The sequence below is a fragment of the Sander vitreus genome, chromosome 5, assembly GCF_031162955.1.
Source record: "Sander vitreus isolate 19-12246 chromosome 5, sanVit1, whole genome shotgun sequence".
Lineage (NCBI taxonomy): Eukaryota > Metazoa > Chordata > Actinopteri > Perciformes > Percidae > Sander > Sander vitreus.
The window spans coordinates 4,142,718-4,167,195 of NC_135859.1; the positions used below are offsets into that span (position 1 = coordinate 4,142,718).

A 24,478-nucleotide genomic window follows, 5' to 3' on the forward strand; every position below is an offset into this window, starting at 1 on the left:
TCGAAATAAGGATCAGTGGAATCAATAAAATGTGCATCAAAGCATTTCTGATTCTGGATCCAATTCTTTGCAAGAAGGCAAATATGACAACAAATGTCACTGGCATGAAAGTTACGTACAGTAATAGGCTACAATGACAAGCAATGGTGCACTGATTCACACTGAGTGCTGTATTTAGTATTTTGTTGTCCACTCTGTAACGGTTGATTGGAAGAGCTCATACACTTGTTTGCAAGTTGTGTTGTTTGAAGGCAACATTTTCTTTTGTTGCATATTTTAAATGTTTTGGCACGGTTAGAGCCTTTTGCAAACAAAACGTGTCATTTTGACCATGAGTGCCGCTGTTTCGGCCTGTGTGTTAACTGTTTTGAAAAATGTGGAGTTTGAGTTGACTGCTGTGTCAAAGCAATCAAGAAAAACTGTAAATACACTTGTGGCTTTCCTGCTATGACACGTTAAAATGTGTGCTGTGATAAAGGATCAATACTCATGTTGGTGGTGATGGCGCAGTGGATATGACGCATGCCTTTGGTGTGGGAGATCTGGGTTCAATTCCCACTGTAATACATCAACCAATGTGTTCCTGAGCAAAACACTTAACTCCTAGTTGCTTCAGAGACATGCGGTCTCTGACACATACAGTAGAGCAATTATAAGTCGCTTTGGATGAAAGCGTCAGCAAAATGACATGGAAAGGAGTCCTGCGTAGGTATTCTCGATTGCCCACTTTTAGTAGAGCAAAAACAAATAACACGAGGCAGGTTACTTAACAGCTGTATGTTGTTTTAATATACAGGTGTGAAGTACGTATATGTACGTCTAAGTACGTTGGAGTCACATCAATGTGTGATTCATGTACATTACTGTCTTGAAGCCGTCGTCTTGTGTCATCCATTAACCCTCTGAGGGCATTTTCACACATCTTTTTTAAATTCACTTTCTAAAGGTATTTGCATATAACTGATCCCCATGTGTTTTGCATCAAAATGTTCAGAACAAACTCAGCATTCCGTATAGTGACGCCCACATTTTTTTTCTAGAGCAATGTGTAAAGAGATAATCTGGCACTGAAGCTGAAACGTTGATGTTGTGTTTTTGAAAGTCCTCAAATCTCTTTTGAAAACAAACCTTAGCTTATGACGTGTTGTACGAATTGGTTCAGTGCTTGAAATGACTTTACCAAAGTCTAGGTTATACGTAATGAAAATAGAAAATAAATGTCTCAAATGAAATTTTGTAATATCGTTTTTTGAGTAGGACTTTTGTCAAACATCGTTTTGACGCGCCGGTGCGTCTTTGATCCTCAGAGGGTTAATGGTCTGGGAGCAAAGAAAAGTTGTCTACCTCAGTCGGACAAACACAAGCACGAGTGTAAAACGTAGGCAACGAGTGGCAGCGCAGCATGGTTTAGATCTTAACAAATATTTATGGCTGGGTATGGTTCAAAAATTTGCGGTACCGACTTTGATACCGGTTCCTAACCGACACTTTTTTTATACCAATTTTATAAAACAAAAAGAAATTACAAAATTAGGGCACAAATCTTTTTATTTTTCAGCTCCTACTGCGTGAGCCTCGTCCGTTTGCGTAACATAGTGTTTTTCTTTTTGTATGCACTGTAGTAACGTATACATGGAGCAGGTCAGTGATCAGATGTATCACCTAAACCAGACCTGATTTTGGAACCATGGCTGACTTATTTTAAAGGGATGCTTTGCCGATTTTAAACCAGCTCTGTGTCATCTTTGTGTGGGCGGTGTGTTTAGATGAACGGTGTTTGTCCAGTGCATGGGGCTAAAATCAGCTAAATTTCTCTTTAACTGATGAACAGAATACGCTGCTTCCTAGGGCTGGGTATCGTTCAAAAATATTCAATACCAGTACCGATACCAATACCGTGACTTTGATACTGGTTCCTAAACGATACTTTCTTCGATACCAATTTTATAAAAGAAGAAATTACAACATTTCACATTACAGCACAAATCTATTTATTTTCAGCTCCTACTAAGTGAGCCCCGTCTATTTGCGGAACGTAGAGTTTTTCCTGCGTGTCTCTACGACGTGTAACGTTAGCCAGCCAATCACAATCGTTATTAGATCTTGGTAGAAGCATGCTGCGTGCTTATTGGCTCACTGACACTGATGAGATTAACTGTAGGTATGTGAGGTATTGAATGACAAGACATTTTTCAGGAGGCAATTTGGTCGGTGCCTAAAAAGTATTGAATTCAGTACCTAGCCCTACAAATATGTCGAGTCAAACTTTCGTTTAAAAGCACATTTAGGACTGAAGCGCCACTTTTAAGATGACCGTATTTTCGTTTTCGGTCAAATGGCCTTTTGAATGGGAGTGCGTAACAACGTAACAGGGAGGAGAGTAAAGATGGAAAGCTCCTAAAGCTTAGTTCCATATAAATGCACGGATAATTGTTTTGTCGTTAGTGAAAAACAATATTGACCTTGTAGTTGAAAAAGGAGCCTCATATAGGAATGACATTTCCTCCTATGGAGTCCGTTCATTCGCATTAAGAGATCGACTCTTTTTGACTGCCAAGATGGCGGCGAGCCGAGACACCAACTGCTGAAGTGAGTTGTTCAAAACCTGTTTTAGTAAACTCTGGGTACACAATGTTCTCAATGCTGAGTTCATGTGTAGAGCCCCTGGTGATACTTTGAGCAAAGTTTCATGTTGTGTCGAGCCTTCTTAGCATTTTAAAAATAGCGTTTCTGATGCGATCATAGCCCCTAGCACTCCCATTCAAAAGGCCATCTGACCGAAAACGAGAATACGGTCAATCTTAAAAGTGGCGATTCCGTCCTAAATATGCTTTTAAACGAAGTTTGACTCACATATATTCACACAAAGACCCTAGGTTGCATTTTGGCGAGAGTTACGCATTACCCAAGTCAAACTTTCGTTTAAAAGCATATTTAGGACGGAAGCGCCACTTTTAAGATGCAACGTATTTTCGGTCAAATGGCCTTTTGAATGGGAGTAATAGGGTCACTTTTATGCTAGCCTCAAAATCGCCATTTTTAAAACACTAAGAAGGCTTGACACAACATGAAACTTTGCTTGAAGTATCACCAGGGGCTCTACACCTTAACCAAATCATTGACAACATTATTTGTGTACCCAGAGTTTACTAAAAAAGGTTTTGAACAACTCACCGTAGCTCTTGTTGTTTCCGGCCGCTACCACCTCGGCAGTCAAAACAAGTAGCCACAGATTTAGTATATCCCTTGGTCACCGGTGTAGTTAAGGTGTAGAGCCCCTGGCGATACTTCAAGCTAAGTTTCATGATGTTTCGAGCCTTCGTAGCGTTTTCAAAATAGCTATTTTGAGGCTTTTTGACCGAAGAATGAAAATACAGTACATCTTAAAAGTGGCGCAATCAAGTTAATAAATATAAAATATATATTTTGCCCATAGCTCCATGTTTCCTAGAATAACAAACCCCTCCAGGCCGAAAAAGACAAACAGTGTGGTTTATGTGCGTTAGCATTTTTAATTGGACAAAGCAAGAAAACATTGATTACAGTAGCAGAGTCATCAGTTCTCAGGGCTAACACCTCTCCAAACAAAAGGGTCTGAAAATGTCCATAGGCACTGCCTAATTAAAAAGAGTATCTTGTCAGCTAAAAGAAACCAGCTCTATAAGGCAACAGTTACAATGTAGGCCTCCCCATTCCTCTGGCAAAAAGAGCAAGTGTAAAGGTTGAATACACTCAGATTTTTTTTTTTATATATATATAAAATACTGGCGTTTCAATAGATATTTAAAAACCATCATAAGTGTCCAACATGTTCACCCTTTAACATTTGAATTGTGTCAAATTTTAAGTATGCACTGCATGGCAATGCTGTTTTATCCCTGCATGGAAGAATCGTGTGTTGCACTGTGCCAGTGTCACATTAGATAGTGCCACTCTGCTACGTACAATGTTGGAGTTAACTGTCAAGTTATCAAGAGAAAGCAAGCACCCACAGTTAACAGTAGCATTTTTACTTTACATCGTTTCAAATGAATGGTTATTTACATGTGGCGAAAAAAGATTTGAGGCTGTCCGAAAGATATGAAGGAGAAATGGAATGCAAAAAGGAAAACACCTCTTGGTAGTCAAATTTGTCCAAGTACAAGAGAGGAAAAAACTGTGCAATATTTATCTGCCCTTACAGAGAAACAGCAGTGGCAACAATCCCTGCAATTGATTTTAATCCAAGAGAAAATGAACAAATTAAACAGATTTCCATTCCTCAAAAAAAAAATGACTAAAGTTCATAGCTTAGCACGACTCAGATTTAAACAGTTTCTTTAAAAAGAATCTCTCGGTGGCTGTCTGAGAGGAAAGATGTGAAAATGGAAGCAATTTGTAAAACCAGGAAGAAAAAAAAAAATTTCCAAAAGTTTCTCCTTTACAGTTTTATACTCATTTACAGTTAACTTAAAAATGGTAAGAGCCCTGGTTCGTGGCCAGTCTTGCCTACCACAAAGGGTGTAAATACCTGTGTGGGTCAAATCGCTCCTCCTTGACTCCCGTTACCCAACCCCGACCCCCCCCTCCCCCCACCCATGAAATCCCATTTACATCTCCTATAGACGTCAACCTTCCCATTAGGTTCCACGTCCCAGTAAAAGTCTTAGTCCTGCCACAAATGGAGGCGGTGTTACACAGCCCCGCGGGGCACCGTACAACCCATAAGAGGCTGAGGGTTGACAATTATCCCACCCTGCCCACTTATCAGTGTGTGGGGTATCCTGCGGCTCCCATACCGGGCTGGTTGGCTAGCATACTCCCATTCAATCCCTGTGTAGGCTCCATTACCCCACCGTTACTGATGGCGCTCATGCCAGTCCACCCAGCACTGGCCGGTAAGTGACTGCAAAAAACGAAGTAAAGAGAGAGAGAGAGAGAGGGAGACAGAAAGACAAATGCCAGCAGGTTAGAAGAGACAAGGCGAAAGGGGAGCCAAAGGGACGGTTTATATTAGAGCTACTAGAATCTGGACAGGCTAGAATGTGAACAAGAAGGCAAACAAGAGTTATCAGAGGTTGTGAGGGTGAGGCAGGCTGGGCAAAAATCAGACTAGCAAAGAAAGTGGAGGGCTCTTTGGAGGGACCAAAGGTAAGGGTCATTTGATTAAACATGGGTGGACAAGCAGACAGAGCATAGAGGCTAAGCGCAGCGAGCTAAATATTCCTTCCTACCCCCACCCCTCCCAACAACAGCTGTAACCAGCCTACAGACAGATAATCCACACCGTATACAACAGTGTGGATTATCTTGACTCCTTTTGCAACACTTCTACATTTGGCCACAAAGTGGAACAACAAAAGGAATGTAAATTCCCACCTAATTCACACGTTGTCTTTTATGATTCATGTAATGAAACTAAATTCTAAGTTCAGTGTGGAGATAAGACAGCTTATATAGGATATCATATCTTCAAATTTCAAGTCAAGTGAGGCCTAGCCTCTTTCTCTGGAACTGTGCATTTACTGTACATTCAACAATCACACCTTTGTACAGAGCCTATTTATACAGCTGGTCACCAAGAAGTTTAGACTGTCAACAACATATGGCCTCTCCTTTATTTGTCTTGGGTGCACAATAATGTCACTGCACATAGGTTGTCTAAATAAAAACAAAAATTTGAGAACAACCTACAAAAGATATTTAACATGTCCTACTGACATTCATATACAGATGAAATCCTCAGATAAATGTAGAAATAGAAATCAAAAAAGGAAAATAATGTAAAAAGCTATGACATGAACGTAGACATACACAAAAAACAACTGAACAGTCTTACAGAACACAGTCCTTACACACAGTAGGCAATCGTACAAAAAGGGAAGTGAATTCTTCATTAACAAATTTAGCCAGGTGTGGACAGGAAGGGAACACTTTGTTCTGGGCTTTTAGCATTTCTCTTGTTCAGCCACTTTCGTCAGCTACCTTTAAATCTAAAATTCAAGAAATAAAGCTTTAGCAAGTTTAAGCCAGTTTTTTCCTTTCTTCTTACACAATCAGTTTTGGAACAGACTACAGTTTTGAACCATTATGGGCTATAATTCAAGTGACAAAAACATTTTGGAACAAACCCCATCAGTCAGTATTAGGATGTGATGAGACACACTGAAACATGATTTACAACAAAATTAAAGTTCAGATTGTCCTGTGTGTGTGTGTGTGTGTGTGTGTGTGTGTGTGTGTGTGTCTGTGGGGGGGGACTTATTTCTCAATCTCCTCGAGATGAGTGATCGGAGGGGCTGGCGAGGGGAGGGTTGGGGGTGGGGGGTTGGGGGCACAGCTCCCTGGTGTGGTTCTCGCTGCACCGGTCTTGCAGGGGGGGGACTCTGGTGGTGCTGGAGTAGAAGGAGGCGGTGAATGGGGAGCCCTGTGCACACCGTGCTACTTACTTGAAGCCCTGCTGGTTCCAGGCCTGGCCGTAGACGCCGTAGGTGGGGACCTGCCACCCATTCGGGACGTACTGGCTGATCTGGGGCCCGTTGCCATACCACTGGCCCCACTGGCCATAGGGCTGGGCCGCTGCAGGGAAGCTCATCTTGTTCTGCTGCAGGGTCAAGTACGACAAGTACGGTTTAAGACAGCAGTTTAAAAAAAATAAAAAAATTTAAAATAAAATCCTCCATGACAGTGTATGTTTTTTCCCCAGAAGTTATTTAACTGTGTTGTCTTCCCTTTTTATTTTTCTGGGTCAAAATGTACTCTTTTTCCCAACGTTGTGGTCGTCTTTTTCGACACTTCTGTCGCTTTTCCCCCAAAGTTTTTTTATACGTTTTTTTGTCACATTTTTCCTGCGCTTTTGAAGTTATTTGACATTTTTGTTCTTTTCAACGTTCTTTTATACATTGTTGTTCTCCAAACGCTTTAAAATTGAATAAAACACCCAAATTCAATGAAGTACTCTTATTTTACTTGTGAAGAGTAATGTTTGTAAGGAACCATCCACGTTACTTTTTGACAATTTGGTTGAAAGAAACCCAAATTTCTGATATAGAAACGTTTTGAATATGGGTCAAACTTGACCCGAGGACAACAGGAGGGTAAACTATATATGCAAACTATATAATAACGGAAGAAAAGGAAAAGTGCTCAAATACAAGAAGCCTGTGTTTTCTTAAGAATGAACCAATACTTCTGTAAATCATAAAGAATAAATACATTAGATCTTTCACATGCCATTCTGGTGTTTATCCATACAGGGACATTTGATGACTTTCATGTCCTGCTGGGAACTTGCAGCATTTCTTCATGAATAACCGACTGGACAAACATTAGGTCACCAGGTGATGCAATGAGGACTTTAAAAAAGAAAAGGGGTCCATTTCCCCGAGTACGTCAGTGGCAGAGCCGAAGCTTTAAAGCCACAATAAAATGGGGGGACATTTTTTTTCAAAATACAGGCACTATTTGACATGGCTGATGTCCCATTGAAATGCACTTGAATAATCACGGGCTGCTTCATGTAAAGCTCATACCTCTATTATGAGGTCCATCACGTCCTGGGTTATGGTTTCAAATCAACTGATGCTATACGTTATCCAGACCAGGGATACACAGCAGCACCAACTTGCATTTGTCATCTAATGGTTGGCTTTCTTTATACAGCATGTACAGTATAGGGCGTCCTCACCTGGGGTATAGGCATCTGCTGCATCGGGTTCATCATGTCCGGGGTCTCTTTTCCCCAGTAGCATTTGACTATGTGGCCCTCTATTGAGGTGCCATTCACTGACACAATGGCATGGGCTGCTGACTCATGGGAGTTGAACCTGGACAAAGATGGGGGGGAAGAATAAGGACACGCTCGTTTTATAGATACTTAGTAATGATGACCACACCCCTAGTGGAGATGTGCTCGGTTAGCAAGCTGTGAGAAGAGGATTCATATATTTATTAGAAAGACTACAGTATGTAGTTACTTATACATAGGGTTGGGTATCGTTTGGGTTTTTTCCGATACTGGTGCTAAAACAATACTTTTAAAAAGTGAAATACAGACACCCTTTACACCGTTTAGCTGTCAGCATTTTAACCGTGTTTCTTCCAGCTGCTAGCTAACGGTAGGCTGACGTTAACTGCTGTCAAGTGAAGTGTTAACTAGCGTCACGTGCAGCGATGCTCCGGTTGCCTCCAACGTCTGTTTCAGAGCATCAGAGAGAAGCGCAGGCATTTAATTGTCACCGAAATGAGGCACCGAAATCCGCGTTGCAATTCAGTCCGGTAGATACCGGTCGTTTAGGCACCGGTGCCGTATTAGCACCGGGTTTCGGTACCCAACCCTACTACTTTTATCTAAATACCGGGGAATGCAAGTAATCATTAAAATTATTCTTGCCGTCTGCAAACATAGGAGACCAAAAATGTGTATGTGGATAAAATGCACGCCGTTTATATGATTGAAAACATGTGATTTCAGTGGTTCTCAACGAGGTCCTCAGTGCCCAGAGCACTGCAGGTTCTCGCCTACCTTGTGGTAAATGATATTCTCCCTACATTCACAGTGGCAGCCCTTGATTATATGGCGAGAACATAATTCAGCAGGACCGCAGATTGCTGAGGACCAGGTTGAAGAAATGGTGCGCCATTCTTTGAGCTTGCTTAAAAGAAAAAGGTTAAGTAAACACGAGACTCCCACATACCTCACAAATGAATAGCCTTTGTCGGGGAAAACTCTGATTTCCATGATTTGTCCAAAGGGAGAGAAAGTCTGTCTCATCAGTTGCTCTGAAGGCCAAACAGAAAGGGAACATCAGATATTGTTTCTACGTGGATTGATGGGTCATAAAAAAAAACCTTTTGCTGCGTAAGAAACGTTGCAAACCAACATCCTCATGTACGAGTCTCCTGGTGGTGGTTAAATTCATAGCTGCGTCACAATTCTGCTGATAACACCACGGGGCTTTAGAATGAGCTCTGAGCAGTATGAGTGCTAAGATTTTGTAATAAATAGAGAACACGGGCATTACCTTATCTTTTCAGTTTAATCAACAATTCCCAATGAATGAATCCCGCTACCAGATATTGTCTGTGTAGCCACAGCTTGATATAGCTTACCTCTACATGCAACAGAACTCCAAACTCTTCAAAGACATACTAACACATTGGGAGACATATTTTCACACAGATGAACATGGCCAGTAAAGTTTATTCGGACACAACCCTGCGACTCCATTGTTTTTAATCTTTGGATTCCAAATACAGCATATCTGAGCATTCTCTGATTGGAGCATTGCTCCAATTAGATTTTTGCTTTGTCAGTAGGACAAGCTGAGAGGATACAGCGTTTATTCTAACGTTCTGTTGCTGCCGTTAGAGGTTAGACCCAGCGCTGCTGACGCGAGCCCTGGTCCTGGCTGACTTGGAGTTACTTGGACTTGGAGTGCCACAGCCGCTCACTGGAGGTCCGTCTCTCGAGCTGCTGCCCAGCGTAGTAGTCTCCTAGCTCCGGAGAGTGAAGCAGACGGACCGCAGGGTTGCCAGCTAGCTACTTCTTGTCTCATTTAACAGTAAATTTAGCCAACGAAGTGCCCCGTATCGCTTTGTCCCAGGCTACTGTAGCGCTTATATACGTTGCGTGACAGCGCGAGCGCGGTTTCCAGGGGAACGCAGTCGTCGAGGCGGTCGTCCTGCTTTGTCACGCTGCACAAGTAGGGTTGGGCATCGTTTGGATTTGAACAATTCTGATTCCATATTCAGATTCTTCCTTTCGATTCCGGTTCTTATCGATTCCGATTCTTTGAGGGGTGGAGTTGAAACGGGTCACGAGCCTATTTTCACAAATAAGTGGAAAGTTTTATTTTGATTCAATGGCTGTTTGCAGTTTTACCGGGCTTTTTCAATGTAAAATAAAGCCAGACTAGAGCGCTGCTTATGTGCTCCAAGGCTGCAACACAACAAGCGCCTGGCCGCCTCGGAAACCGAAACTGTGGCATATTTAATTGGAAAGCGATGATCGGATCTGAAACCAAATCCTCTAAACGATTCCAACAAAGAAACGATTCTACTGGGATCGTCTTTTTTTTAAAAATTTTTTTTTTTTAAACGATTCCAAGTAGGAAATCGGTTCTCGATGCCCAATACTACGCACGAGAGGAAAAGTCGCGCTGTTGTTTCGTTTGCCACGGCTTTGCGTGTGATTGACGTCCTGTCACTGTTCCAGTTGCTCATCCTCAAAGTGGAGCGAGAGAGAGAGAGAGAGAGAGAGAGAGAGAGAGAGAGAGAGACGTGTTCTTGTGACTTCGTGACATTTAACCTCGCCGCCGCAAAATGTACACAAACGGAAACATCGATATAGCACAGTGGCCATGTTCATTTTCATGAGGGAATATATCATCCGCTGTAATGGTATGGCTCTTTCATGCAGTGGAGTTCTATTGAGTTATAAGATGTGGCTACACAAATTATACTTAATAGTAGGATAAATGTATTGTTGGCTTTGGTTTCATTGAAAGAATGCTGAATAATGATAAAAAGATCAAATAAAAACATTCATTCATTGCATCTCTTTGAACCCTTCTGCTGTATTTACCTGATGCTAGCGCTGTCATTATAATACTTATAGTATTCATTACCTGTCAGTCCTGTGCTGACTCCCCCACAATACACAGTGCAGTTACTGGGACTGGACTGATTCACTACTTCATCAAAGGATAGGTGCTTGGAGTTACCTGCCGGGAGAGACGGGACACATTTTTTCTACCGTGAATACATCGGTCCAACATCCTGTGTAAACAAGCAAAGCATGCACAGTCACGACAACGCACTTTCATAGGTGGTCTTTGGGGCGGGGGGCTTTCTTGTGGCCCAGTTGGTTCGAATCTGTCTGCCTCCTAACCACTGACCACCCATCTGCTGAATGGCGTTCTCTGCATCCTGGAACGCAGAAAGGAACTGGTTATTCCATCGAGCTGGAGCGTGATAACATAAAACAATCTAAGATATATCCCTTTGGAAGCACAGAACGCGGCCATTTGTGAGGGAACAAGGCCTGAAAATGTCTAATGCAACTTCAAAAAGAATATAACAAGGAGGAAAGGGTTCTGTTTTTGGAGCACGTTCCTTTGATAATTCCCACACAACAGCAGAATTACAGGGACGTTGCACTAAGGTGTATCATTTGGTCAGTCGTGTCTTTGTACTTGCCCATTTGTTGAAGAAAGAGACAAAGCCATAGCCTTTAGATTTCCCTGTAGCCATATCTTTCACAACACGAGCATCTCTGTGAACAAACACCAATAGGAGTACATTATAAACCTGCAGCACAACACAAAGCTTGACAGTACTAAAGGTTTAAAAACAATGGTTTAGTCTTCTTCAAAAACTATTAGATTTAAAGATAGACAGATCATTTAAATTTGATAGTTTGTATAGATATTGTATAGATTTGATAAATGGTTGTGTGTAGGGTTGGGTACCGAGACTCTGTGCCAACGACCAGTAACTACCGGACTGAATAGCAACGCGGATTTCGGTGCCTCATTTTGGTGCCACTTAAATACCTGCGCTGCTCTCTGATGCTCCGAAACGGACGTTAAGAGACAACAGAAACATCGCTGCATGAGATGCTAGTTAACATTACACTTGGCAGCGGGTAACGTTAGCCTACCGTTAGCTAGCAGCTGGATTAAACACAGTTTAAATGCTGACAGCTAAACGGTGTAAAGTGTGACTGTATTTCACGGTAGAGGATTCCAACAGCGGGACATAACAGAGTGCAGCTGCCGCTGTCGGAAAAACACCACCGACGGTATGTTTACTTAAAACTCGCCTTGCCAGTCTCGTGGTGCATTCAAAGTTATTGTAAAATACCCCTTTCCCATCTAGTCGTTTTTGTCATTTACTCTAACTAATTAATATATATATATATATATATATATATATATATATATATATATATATATATATATATATATATATATATATATATATATATATATATTAAATCCAAGTATCGGTTCAGGCACCTGCACCATTTTAAAACTGGTATTGGGTAAAAATCCAAACGATACCCAACCCTATATACTGTATATGTCATTACCCTCAATGTATGTAAACATTTAAGAATTCTACGATCACTTTGTTTATCGGTTTTATAGGTATGAGGCAGAACAGTGGATAACAATGCATCCCGTTCATTTTCTACTGTCAATCCGTGATTTAAGTATCTTCGTCAGTAACTCTTGATACTTACGATATCCTGCCAAATGGACCGAAGGCAGCTTTGACGTCTTCTGTAGTTATTTCTGGGCTGAGGTCTCCAACGAAGACGTGAAAGTGATCTATTGGGGGGGGGGTGGGGAAGAGAGATGATAGACATAATGGATGTTACAATACACTAGGGCTGCTCGATTATGGAAAAAATATATATAAATCACGATTATTTCGGTCAATATTGAAAGCACGATAATTTAATTCTTCAATTACTTGTTGACTTCTGGAATGATGTTGCAATTATTGAACTTAAAGCAACACGATTAAATTTCGATTAATTGCACAGCCGTACAATACACAATCTTTTTCAAGCTTTATACTTTTTCCCAGATTGTGATCTGTAATCTGTCCAACTCATTAACATATTACTTATAAATCAGATGTGCCCAGTGTATTAATGTCATGAATTGTTAATTATCCCCAGTGACAAGCCCTTGTACTTACTACTTGTGTCTTTTTTCTGGCTGGTTGGCGTCGTGGCCCAGTTGACTTTGACCTCCTGTGGAGAGGGGCGGAGAAAGAACAGGCCAGGTGGGGTATGTTTACATCATTTACATTAAAACTTGGTAACCTCCACTATAAGAGAAAATTAAGGTAGTGCTGGACGGTATACCGATTCATCCTTGTCCCTTGGGGAGAAAGAGAAAGGGTGACACGCAGTATAGGGCCGCAGGCCGGATTCGAACCCGGGCCGCTGCAAAGGACTCAGCCTACATGGGGCGCACACTCTACTGGGGGAGCTAGAGGCCGCCACAAACACAACCAACTCTCTTTGAACAGGGTAAAACACCATGGCACCCAACAACTCGTGACACTAATAATTCTACATTTACAAATGTACACTGCCTAACGGAATGCTGGGTAACGTTACAGCTGCCAGCTAGCCAGTCTGTTAAAAGCTGGGAGAAGCTCCGTCGCCACATCCAAGAACAGAGAGAAAGAGACATCGAGACGCACCAGAAGAATGTGTGCCCAACAGAGGAGCTGTCTGCTGTTTTTGGAATTTTTTTTTGTTTTGAAAAAATCCGACGAAGTCAGTGTTGTTGTCGCTGGTGCAAACATCTTACCGTTACTCTGACACCTAAAGTAACCGGTGGAGCAGCACACTACGAACGGAATAACAAATCAACCTATGCAAGTACAGACGGTCCAGAAAGACGGGTTCAGAACAATGATTAAAACACTAGATTTGAGGTATGTTGTGCCGGGGCGAAAATTCTTCAGCCAAACTGCTTTAACATTATACCAACAGCACGGAAGCAAGATGGGGCTCGTTCCATAAAGCAGGCCAAGAATAGCATGGATTAAAGTTCAACACTGGACTTGAATGAACCTAACAAATCGGTCAGGGCTAAAGCGGTTCCATACACGTCGCATGTGGATTTACATAGGCTACTGCCCCTGACCTAGTCTATAGCCACACATACCGTGACAGCTTTCACCTCACCGTTACAGGCTATACGCTGTCTGCGTGGAGTTTTGAAAAGCGTAAAACACACTTGCACCACAGCTCTGCGTGTGTGTCGGCAGTCGGAGCTCCGCTCTCCGTCAAGATGCAGAGACGGCTGATATGCTTGCGCTTATCCGCTCTTGGGTACCGAAATTTGGCACCGTTTGATTTTAAGTGAATCCGGCCGCCTAAGCTGCAAAGGGCTGCAGGAAACCCTGGACTATGGTTAACTGCTCCTCAGATCTCTGCAGGGTAAATCCAGACAGCTAGCTAGACTACCTGTCCAATCTGAGTTTTCTGTTGCACGACTAAAACAACCTTTGAACGTGTACATTTGTCATATTTACATATTTTTATACTGTTATTTCACATTTCATATTTAATAAGTTACTAGGTTACAGTATGCAACGTTACATTCCAGCTATAAAACTTCCATCCCTGGGGGAACAAGTCAGACTGGGCTTGTATCCCTCAGGTGAGAGTGTACTGTAATATAAGTTGATGAAACCCGTAAATATTAATGTATAGTTTTAATGAGACAGTACATCCTGAGTAATTATGTGTGTAAACATCCATCTTTGTAAATAGTATCGTTGTGTGAATTCAGAATTCATTTGTTACGTTAAAAGTAGCCTATTTGATCCTGTACCATTGATCAACTGTCAGTTAGAAGTTGTTTCCTAGTTTGTTTTTTTTAATTAGTTGTTGAGCTTGGCCACAGAAATCATTATTGTAAATTTCCATTTATTATTACTTTATTTTATATTGAGTATAGCGTTTCCCACACATACACTAATTTGTGGCGGTGCGCCACACAATGAACACCGGCCGCCCCATATTGCATTTCGTTATTTATTTTTTTAACGCTATTTAAAACACAGCGTATTCGTTCAGCTGCATTTCCTTTTCCTGCTCTCCTCCGTCTCTCACACGTCTCTCTCACATAGGCTACACACACAGCCCCTCCCCTCCGTGCACACAGCGTCAGTTTCCATGAAAACGAGAGAAGACGGCTGGCGAAATTCACAAGTTCACGAAAGTTTGGCAGCTCGTGAACACCTTTACACAATCACGCATTAAAAAGTCCTAGAAAAATATTTTATATTCTGAATACAATATTGTCAGTGTGTTAATGTTGGAGTCCCGACCCGACTCTTAGCAAACAAGTGACTGCGCCTGCTTTAGAAAGTTAACTAGTCGCAAGCTTGCTTTATGGAATGGGCCTATTGAAACGAAGCTCTGTACAGTCGCCCACTTTTCTACAATAACAGACCTGTTGCGAAAAAATTGTGATATATCGGGGCACGATTCAAAGTTTTGGTCATACCGCCCAGCACTATTTAAAGGCTGACTTTAAAGTACTTAAAAATGTCAAGTTGACTGAGACTTTAAATCTAACGTGATGTGGTGCCTTCTCACTCACTTCTGCCCTGTGTATGTCCAGTGACGTAGTGCAAGAAAATTAATCTCCTATCAGATCTTAATTAAGTTATCATACAACTTATCTGTGGTTGTGGCCGATGAAATGCACCTAAACTAGTTTGGTTGTGCAGTTCAGCGCACAGTCACTTGATTTTCCGGTTTATGTCTTAGCACTGAATCCAGAAACTCAACTCAATAAATCATCTTGCACCACTTTAATATTCTTTTATTAAAAAAAAAAAAAAAGGCTCTGTGGTTTTTTAAATGTTGGATTAAAATGTTAATGTTTGCTCTATTGTTCTAGATAACCTGACTTCATCCAGCTCCTCCCAATACTTTTTGTTGTGCTATCCTTCCAATGGAGCTTACATGGTCTTAAAGACTCACAGTACAGCTCTCATATGTTCAGAGGATCCCTAACTTATATTTCTGTCATTACTTTTTTCTTCCCAAACCTCACTTTGCTTGAAACACTCAAGCCACATAATTACATCATTCCTCACACCTAACACCACAGCTTCATATATTTCAAGACCATTGGAATAAAGTGGTCCTAATGGAACCAAAATTACAGACAGAGAGATAACTTTCTGGCAGTAACGCTCTGAAATGTTCAAGATCTGATTTGGACCCTGGCTCCAGCAGCTTCCCTTTTTCATTTGGAATTCCCTATCCTATGTAACTAATGGAATATAAATGCCAGCAGTCCACTGTTTTTATTAATATTAGTTATTTATTTATTTTAAGAAGGCACACAACCTAAATTTCCCACACCAGAAGCCCACCCGTCCCCACTCACCCTGTAGACACGATAGCTTACCTTACCCATTATTTTCCTTCCATTCATGGCTGCCAATGAGGCAGCAGCATGCCTGTGGTCATAGAACTCCACAAAGCAGTACGGATCATTGCCAGCCGTCTGTCAACGGGAAACAAGACTGATATTAAGTCCACAGCAAGGGTGACAATTTAATCACTGCAGATGACAAGAGCCACCTACTGTAGTTTGGAGTGTCAGGCCTGATATAATAGACTGAGAGAGGAAAATCAATACCAAGCACATATGTAGATTGAGATTTCCACAAGTAACACCAGCACCTTTCAGGCCACTGTTGAATGCCATTTCCTATTGTGAAACAATATATACCAGAGAGGATAACACTCACATCAACTATCATTTTACAGCTCTTGCAGGGTCCTATTTGTGTGAAGACCTGCAGAATGAGGGGCTCTGTGACATCCCTGGACAGATTCCCCACATACCTGCAAACAAGGAGAGAGATTGGGTAATTGAGTCTTTGTCAAACAGGAAGTAGCATGCAAACAAAGGCTAGTTAACCGGGCTAGCTACAACCCACAACAATTCCTTATATTTACAAAAAAAATAAACAATGATAGTAGACTAAATATTATTGGGGATGGTCTCAATTTTACACAGACAACTCAAGTATGGTTAGTCTTACTGGAGCTGTCCCGGGCCGTCTCTTCAAGCGTTGACGTGGCTTGTCTGCCAGCTAGCTAAAGATAAAGCTAGCCGGTTCAAACGGGCCTCATGCTAAGTGGGCTGGCTGCTAACGGCACTAAAATTACATCCCTTCCGCGAGAGTCTAGCTAACGCCTTTCTATTGCTCATAAAAGGCAACTCTTTTAGTGAATAACGATATGATTCAATGAAAACGTGTGCAATTTACAATAAAGTGACCGGCTAACGTTAGCTGCGTTTGCATCTTTAGCTAATGATACCTAGCATTAGCTAGCCCTTCAGTTTCATTTTCAGGCGAGTTATGGTTCCGTCTATTTATATGACTAAATCAAACAGAATTTTACGTTCAAAGCAAAAATGCAATATGTCTTATTGTATTTACAAACGTCACTATTGACGCCATGAAGTGATAAAGCGAATCAAATGCCCATTTGCGACTAAATTAAAGGGTTTTACAGTTTTTAATTGAAACAACAACGTGGAAACATTTCGGACGCGCCGTATTACACAGAGCCTTCCCATTCCAGGACATAGACAGGGCCGCTGTTACTCACAAGGTTCTGGGTTGATCGTCCTCCATCATCAAGGTTTAGTGGTCGCGTCCTGAGAGGTCTTTAATCCAATGACATACAAATGGTTTGTGCTGAACTTGAGCGACCGCGAACGTAAAGGCTATATCTACTATTTAATGATAAATCGGTGGCCGATTCTGCTCTCACACACACCGCAGACAGCCTCAGTCTGATGCAAACAATAGGAAGTTGAAGATGGCGGAGGAGCGGCGTCAGCAGCGTCAACCTGCGCGCTGAAATGAAGCCAAAATTAAGCGCTCTTACTCCCACACACAAAGATGTGCTTCACATCTTTATGGCATAAGCTGTAAAAACAGCGAGTTTTGTAGTTTTGCATAACTGTGCAGAATAATTTCTCATCAGCCTAGTCGTGGTCATAGCTTAGTCGACCAAGGTGCAACAACGTTAGGGAAATTACAACTGGAAACATCTGGGAAATGCATGTAACCAAGCAAGTTACAGAAGGTTACCTGCAAAGCAGTTTATTAGAACTTCGTCGTTATTAGCTACAGTTCATCAACTAGCTTGCTACTTGTGCGACATTGAAACATTTTAATGTATTTTGATTACCTAAGCAAAATACGTGCGCCGCCCGGGAATCGAACCCGGGTCGCAAGAATGGGAATCTTGCATGATACCACTACACCAGCGGCGCCGTCCTGTTTAACGTTGACGGGGCATGATATTTATAAACCAATTTATGTGAAGGGAAGGCAAAGGATGAGTAGAAAAGCAGTGGCAACATCTAATACTGCGGTGTATTAAACAGTAATGTAATTTTAATTTAAATAGGGACAATGCACAATTTAACATTAACTTTGTATGAGAACAAGGAGAGATGCATTACCAGGTAGTACAATTGCTATTTCCCGCCCGTAGTCCCTGTGCAGGTAGGTAAAACAATAAACAGTCACAGGGCAAGAAATGAAATAGTTTTTCTATGGATTTCACCTGAACGTGAAAATTATCTGATTACTAAATCCCAAAATTGAACAGAGGAAGAGAGGAATGGAGCCACTGACATTCTGCCACAACGCCTTGCTTCAGCAATTTATTTTCAATACATAAACAGGGCACAAAATTTACTTTTTTGTCCATCAGCCTGGCTAGTGAATGTTCAAATTGATAGCCACTCAATAGTTTAACAATAGTTTTTTGGCTGGAGAGTGGAGGTAATATACCAGACATTTGAATATTTTACTGTACATAACTAATACAAATAATATAATTTGCTAACGGTTTTAGCAAATGTGGCATATAGCATACGTGTTATTGGACCACCTATGATTCTCAAACGGAAGAGGGCAGTAATGCTGCGTCTTCGCCGTCAAAAAGGAAGAGAAAAAGAAAAGAGGGCGACCTCGTCATCGCACTAGAAGAAGAGCCAATTTTGGAGGAAACATGGCTTCCCTTGCCGGTTGTGAGCATTATGTGCGTAGCTGCTTATTGAAAGTGAGTTAACTTCTTGAAATGTGCTGTATACATATATTTGCCATAAATGCATGATGGAGGCCTATTGGTGTTGAATATTCCTCAATGTGACTGCTATAACGAGTAGTGCTACTGTATATCTCTGGTAGCAGCTAACCTAGCTAGTTAATTTTAACGTTACGTTACTTAACGTTAAACGCTAGCCGGGTGTCGTTACGACATATAAGTTAACGTTAGTGCCCTATACGTTTCTTATATGTTAGCTGCAAAACATTAGGGTAATGGCGAGGGCGTAAGAGTTTAGTGAGTATGTCATTACTCAGTTATTGGTTATTTAATTTACTACATTCATGCCTACACAAAGGGAATTGAGGCTTTCATTTTACATTTCTATAAACTTCCAGTTTTGGTGCAGCCATATTCAATGTCTTGTTGAGGCTACCCTTAAGTGTAAGCATAAACTGTGATATGACTATGGCTGACATACCTGTTAGGGGTGCAAGATATATCGTTATCGCAATATGACGTTGCGCAATATTACTAGCTAGGGGTGTAAAATATATCGACTCAATATCGTTATCGCAATATATCGAAATTGTCGCAATAAGTATGCAATATTTTGTTTATTTTGTGGAGCGCTGCGCCCCGTCCGCTGGCTGTGTGGCTTAGTGGTGTGTGATTTAGAGCCCGCTTGAAACACTGCAATGATCATGCTTCATTGGCCAGTTACCGTGCCACTTGCACATGTTAGTGTACATCAGCGCATGGGTCCACTACCTGACAAACCCTATGGAGCGTACCATGTGTGTGCATATTTCGACAGAGTGACAGTGTAAGTGAAGAAATTGATAGCGACAACAAATGGAACGAATCAGAGAAGCGAAAGAAAAGTTGTGTCCTGTTCTCTTTATTTATTTTATACTGTCCAACCAGTAAAACATGTCCTGTTCTGTAGACATGGTCCTTATTTATTTATTCATGTTGGACCAGTCCAACATGACAGTCAGTTGAAAATAAACCTTGTGTTGTAAGAAAACTTGTTTCATTTGTTATGAATCTATTTTGATGTGTTTTCCTGTAATTTTACATCTGTTTAAAAATTAATATCGATATCGCAATATTCATAATCAATATCGCAATATCACATTTTGTCAATATTGTGCAACCCTAATACCTGTGTGTAATCACGTGTCTATGCGCTGCAGGCACCCTGCTGTGGTAAACTGTATGTGTGTCGGCTGTGCCATGATGCAGAGGAGAACCACCAGATGGATCGATTCAAAGTCCGAGAGGTGCAGTGCTCTGAGTGTCAAACGGTGCAGAAGGTAACTGAGAGCTGATATGTTTCAACTCCAATGTTCAGCTGTAGCAGGACCAGTCAGTGATCTTAATTGGCAATTGTTTCCCTTTTCGTATTTCTGTTGCGTTTGTGTATGTAGTGGTTAAGTACAGATATCACTCTTTTTAGGCACAGCAGACTTGCCAGCAGTGTCATGTGCAGTTTGGGGAGTATTACTGTGACATTTGCCACTTGTTTGACAAGGATAAGAAGCAGTACCACTGTCAGCCCTGTGGAATATGCAGGTGAGCAATAGTAGAATTTATATATCTTTTTAAATACACGTCACACAGCTTTTTTTATTATTTTTTTTTATTTTTTACAAATCTTTTCATAATTATAGCCTTAGTAGAATGCACTAACAATGATATGGATATTTCAAAATAAAAGTATAAATGTCTCAAGATGAATACCTTCTTAAAGTTTAGGCCCTTTTTGTTTTACAACAGTAATTCAAGTTTTTAAAATTACAATGTTGCGATGTTTGTTTTATCAACCCAGCATTAGATTTCAGTGTTTCTAAATTGTCTAACACTACAGAAAAAAATGCAGTGGGTTTTTATATCCACCATGCTGCTGTTAACACTTGTTATGTTACACATATCCATACGTGATTGTCATCAGTGACACTGTGTTTTGACCCCTACAGGATTGGGCCCAGAGGGAAGTATTTCCATTGTGAAAAGTGCAATCTGTGTTTAGCCCAGGATCTGCGGGGAAACCACAAGGTGATTATTAGCCTGCATCTGTTTCTGACCCGCAATCATCATATGGGTGTATTCTGTTTGATGAGCAAATGAGCGTCCACACTGCTGTCATTTACGATTGTCTTTTATGTTTCAGTGTGTTGAAAATGTTTCGAGGCAGAACTGCCCAGTGTGTATGGAGGTAATACATCCAATATTACAGTAGGAGACAGTATTGCTAGGGTTGTTGGCTTTTTATGCAATTTAACGTGATTTTTCTTTTGCATGTACAGGATATTCACACGTCCAGAATTGGAGCTCACGTTCTTCCATGCGGCCATCTTTTACACAAGTATGACTCTAAAGACTAGTAGCTCAGTGTTGGTCAGTGGGATTGACTATTTTGCTGTTTGTATATATCCCAATTTTTATTACACTGCAGGAAAAATACATGAGTGTAGGACATTGGCCTAAAAGATTTCTATACAGATTGTTTACTCTATATGCCATGTTTAAAAGAAATAGTATCTGTAAAACAAAAATAGAAATATGATATAATTACAAAGATGAAGGGAATTGAAAAGGTCTTAAAATATTGTCCATGATGTAGACTAATAAATCAAAATGTTATATGTTCAAGCCCTACATTATCCTTAAATATAGGTTATATTTATTTAGTAATTATAGTTCAAGATGACATAAATGTAACAATTAACGTGTTTGTTCACATTCTCTGCAGGACCTGCTTCGATGACATGGTCAGAACAGGGTATGTCTAATCAGTCCTTTTTCCTTGTTAATGGTATAGTATATGAGTAAAATACGGTCTGGTTCCAGGTTAATGGATTATTTATTTGTTTGTTTTGCAAAAACATTTCAATCCATTTCATTTGATTGCATCAGTCAGTGAGTTTTGATACAAAAAGACTGTAGACAGAGAAAGTAGCAGCTGAGCGTTGAATCAAAAGAGATATCATTACACGGAGTGATGCGTCCTCTTATTTAAAATGTTCCCTCCAAAGTCTGACTGAAACTGACACTAACACTAAGTTGGTTTCCACCACTGAACATTTGACAATTTGTTAAATTCAGACACACTGGCACTGTGAGGAAAACCTCCGCTCTGTCTACTATCATCCTCTGACTGCTATTGTCCTCTGACTGCGCTGTCACACACACACACACACACACACACACACACACACACAAAAGTCAGGAAGCAGTAGGGCTGGGTACCGAATTCAATACATTTTTGGCACCGACCAAATTGCCTCTTAAGTTTTGTGTATTGAAAAATGCCCAATTTCAGTACCTAAGGAGTAAATCTCATCAGCGTCAGTGAGCCAATAAGCATGCAGCATGCTTCTACCAAGATCTAATAATGATTGTGATTGGCTGGCTAACGTTACACGTCGTAGAGACACGCAGGAAAAACTCCACGTTCCGCAAATAGACGGGGCTCACTTAGTAGGAGCTGAAAATAAATAGATTTGTGCTGTAATGTGAAATGTTGTAATTTCTTTTTTTTATAAAATTGGTATCGAAGAAATCATTCAGGAACCAGTATCAAAGTCACGGTATTGGTATCGGTACTGGTATTGAATATTTTTGAACGATACCCAGCCCTAGGAAGCAGCGTATTCTGTTCATCAGTTAAAGAGAAATTTAGCTGATTTTAGCCCCATGCACTGGACAAACACCGTTCATCTAAACACACCGCCCACACAAAGATGACACAGAGCTGGTTTAAAATCGGCAAAGCATCCCTTTAAAATAAGTCAGCCATGGTTCCAAAATCAGGTCTGGTTTAGGTGATACATCTGATCACTGACCTGCTCCATGTATACGTTACTACAGTGCATACAAAAGTACAGCAGAGTGAGCTCTTCCACTAAATGTACATTTTCTTCATTTGGTTTAGAGCCTATCGCTGCCCCATGTGTATGCACTCTGCCTGGAACATGGAGGACCAATGGGATCAAATCGACAATGAGATTGCCCAGTCACCGATGCCCACTGAATACCAGGGTGCTACTGTCAAAGTAAGACCTCAATAATACGATAACCTGCACAAGTAATAGTTTAGGTAAAAGAAGGGTTGAATTACTGATTGATCAGAATCTCAATTTTTAGACATGCCCAATTTTTGCGTTTAATTCATTCCAATTTGTACAATTCAATAAAGATGGGATTCGGTGACTGTGGGGTCTATCTTTATATTTAATCCATTACTTTGGTTTTTTCTTACTACAGATTATATGTAACGACTGTCAAGCCCATTGCACGGTGCCTTTCCACGTGCTGGGGATGAAGTGCAGTGGCTGTGGCTCGTACAACACAGCACAGGATGGAGGACTGATCCAGCAGCCTGAGCAGCAGCAGCCTGAGCAGCAGCAGCCTGAGCAGCAGCAGCCTGAGCAACAACAACAGCAGCAGCCAGAGCAGGACGCTGAGAACGAGGCAGAAACAGACACAGAGCCAGAGCAGCAAGATCCGCCTCAGTCACCCACGCCACATTAAGATTGCAGCCAACCACACTGGGGGACATTTGTGCTTTAGACATTTGGCTGGTGCACTTACTTGTACTAACTTACATTGAGTGTAACGGTAGACTGAGCCAATATTCCTAGATTGTACAAAATACCCCAAAGAAAATCCATCTATTTTCAAACATACATTCAAACCTGAAGGCGATTTTATATAAAAAAAAAAAGCCTTTCCCTCTGAGGGCGCATCAAGGATTAAACTCAATTGACTTTGTGTTTGAAAGGGTTAATTAATTTGCGTTGATCGACTCGGCTGCAAAAGCCAGTTCACACTGTGCAACGAGGAATTCAAGTAGCTACAATACACTCGTTCTGGTGGTGTACAGCTGCTGCTGGAGTACAGTATGTGACAATGTTAGCTGTTAACTGCATAATAAGTCTAAACCCCATGCGCATATCCAACACCTGGGGTAATTTGGTTTGCATTGCTCCCGGGTTGTGACCCAGGTTGTGTCTGAATTGTCGCGACCGGGGATCAACTTTTGTTTGAAGTGACAAAAGAAGGGTTGAACGCGGGTCAGATAACCCAGGACCGACCCTCGTCGTCGGTGTGAAAGAGGTATTCGAGTCGTAGTCCATCCGACCACCCAGGAAGGTCTCGATGGGGAGGTGACAGTCCAACCACTGAGCCTGTGTGGCAGGTCAACTACTACTGGTGTTGGAAGTTGTACAGTATCAGACCAATTGTGATTGTTTTCTGTTAAGTTTAGGGACTGTGCCATAGGTGCTATTTAAAGGCTCTCAGTAATGGCGCTATTCCATTCCATTATACCTGCTCGACTCGCCTCGACTCTACTCGCCTTTTTTGGTTTTCCATTACGAAAAAAAAGTACCTGGTACCTGTTAACAGGTACTTTTTTTTTAGTACCACCTCAGTCGAGGGTCCAAGCGAGCTGAGCCAATACAAAAAGGTGTCCTGAACAAACCCGCCATTTTTAAATGGTTTAGCCAGCTGTGTTTTTGCTGCCTCCAGCTTCATTTGAAACAAAATGTGTCTTCTGGCTGTGGCAACAGCAACACACCTTCCACGTTCTGTGCGTACGTCGTGTTAGGTCACAGCAGTTTACTGTGGCGCCGCTATGACGACCAGCCACGCTGAGGCGGTACTAAAATCTGCAATGGAAAACGGACGTACAGTGTGTAGAGTCGAGAGACGAGTCGAGCAGGTGCCATGTAATGGAAAAAACGCCATAAGACATTGTGTTAATGAAGGTGTGTCAGCTTGTCATGTATGCAGTGCTGTATCTGGCCATGCAAATAACCCTGCACCAGTTTTGTGAAAGTGTCAACGTGTAAATGGTAA

General features: G+C 41.4%; 2 protein-coding genes and 1 non-coding gene across 4 annotated transcripts; 1 reads left to right on the plus strand and 2 right to left on the minus strand.

Moving 5' to 3' along the window:
- Positions 1-4,327: 4,327 nt before the first annotated feature.
- On the minus strand, positions 4,328-17,371 carry LOC144517872 (cytotoxic granule associated RNA binding protein TIA1-like). Of its 2 annotated transcripts, none has more exons than XM_078250097.1 (12): positions 17,156-17,371; positions 16,285-16,381; positions 15,939-16,037; positions 12,691-12,745; positions 12,227-12,314; positions 11,179-11,254; positions 10,800-10,908; positions 10,608-10,703; positions 8,676-8,760; positions 7,667-7,805; positions 6,429-6,583; positions 4,328-4,885 (listed from the first exon to the last, which is right to left on the minus strand). In XM_078250097.1, the coding sequence occupies exons 1-12, from the start codon at positions 17,182-17,184 to the stop codon at positions 4,747-4,749; spliced, it is 1,167 nt and encodes a 388-aa protein (XP_078106223.1). In that variant the 5' UTR covers positions 17,185-17,371; the 3' UTR covers positions 4,328-4,746. The 2 variants fall into 2 exon arrangements, with proteins under 2 accessions (XP_078106223.1, XP_078106224.1); XM_078250098.1 differs by lacking the exon at positions 4,328-4,885 and adding an exon at positions 5,584-5,972.
- Positions 17,372-17,757: 386 nt separating this feature from the next.
- trnag-ccc (transfer RNA glycine (anticodon CCC)) lies at positions 17,758-17,828 on the minus strand. The gene has a single exon. It is a non-coding gene; the product is annotated as a tRNA-Gly (tRNA).
- A 731-nt stretch (positions 17,829-18,559) lies between these two features.
- rchy1 (ring finger and CHY zinc finger domain containing 1) lies at positions 18,560-24,131 on the plus strand. The gene is made up of 9 exons (XM_078250099.1): positions 18,560-18,625; positions 19,810-19,929; positions 20,073-20,188; positions 20,593-20,671; positions 20,787-20,831; positions 20,923-20,981; positions 21,369-21,398; positions 22,551-22,671; positions 22,883-24,131. The coding sequence occupies exons 1-9, from the start codon at positions 18,575-18,577 to the stop codon at positions 23,147-23,149; spliced, it is 888 nt and encodes a 295-aa protein (XP_078106225.1). The 5' UTR covers positions 18,560-18,574; the 3' UTR covers positions 23,150-24,131.
- The last annotated feature ends 347 nt before the right edge of the window (positions 24,132-24,478 follow it).

Coding starts and splice junctions, on each gene's coding strand:
- LOC144517872 (XM_078250097.1), bottom strand. CDS start 17,184: ATGATGGAGGACGATCAACCCAGAACCTT. Junction 12,746..15,938: donor GAAGGAAAATAATGGGTAAG/GTAAGCTATCGT, acceptor CCCTCTCCACAG/GAGGTCAAAGTCAACTGGGC. Junction 12,315..12,690: donor CCAGAAAAAAGACACAAGTA/GTAAGTACAAGG, acceptor CCCCCCCAATAG/ATCACTTTCACGTCTTCGTT.
- rchy1 (XM_078250099.1), top strand. CDS start 18,575: ATGGCTTCCCTTGCCGGTTGTGAGCATTATGTGCGTAGCTGCTTATTG. Junction 20,189..20,592: donor CAGCCCTGTGGAATATGCAG/GTGAGCAATAGT, acceptor TGACCCCTACAG/GATTGGGCCCAGAGGGAAGT. Junction 20,832..20,922: donor ACTGCCCAGTGTGTATGGAG/GTAATACATCCA, acceptor TTGCATGTACAG/GATATTCACACGTCCAGAAT.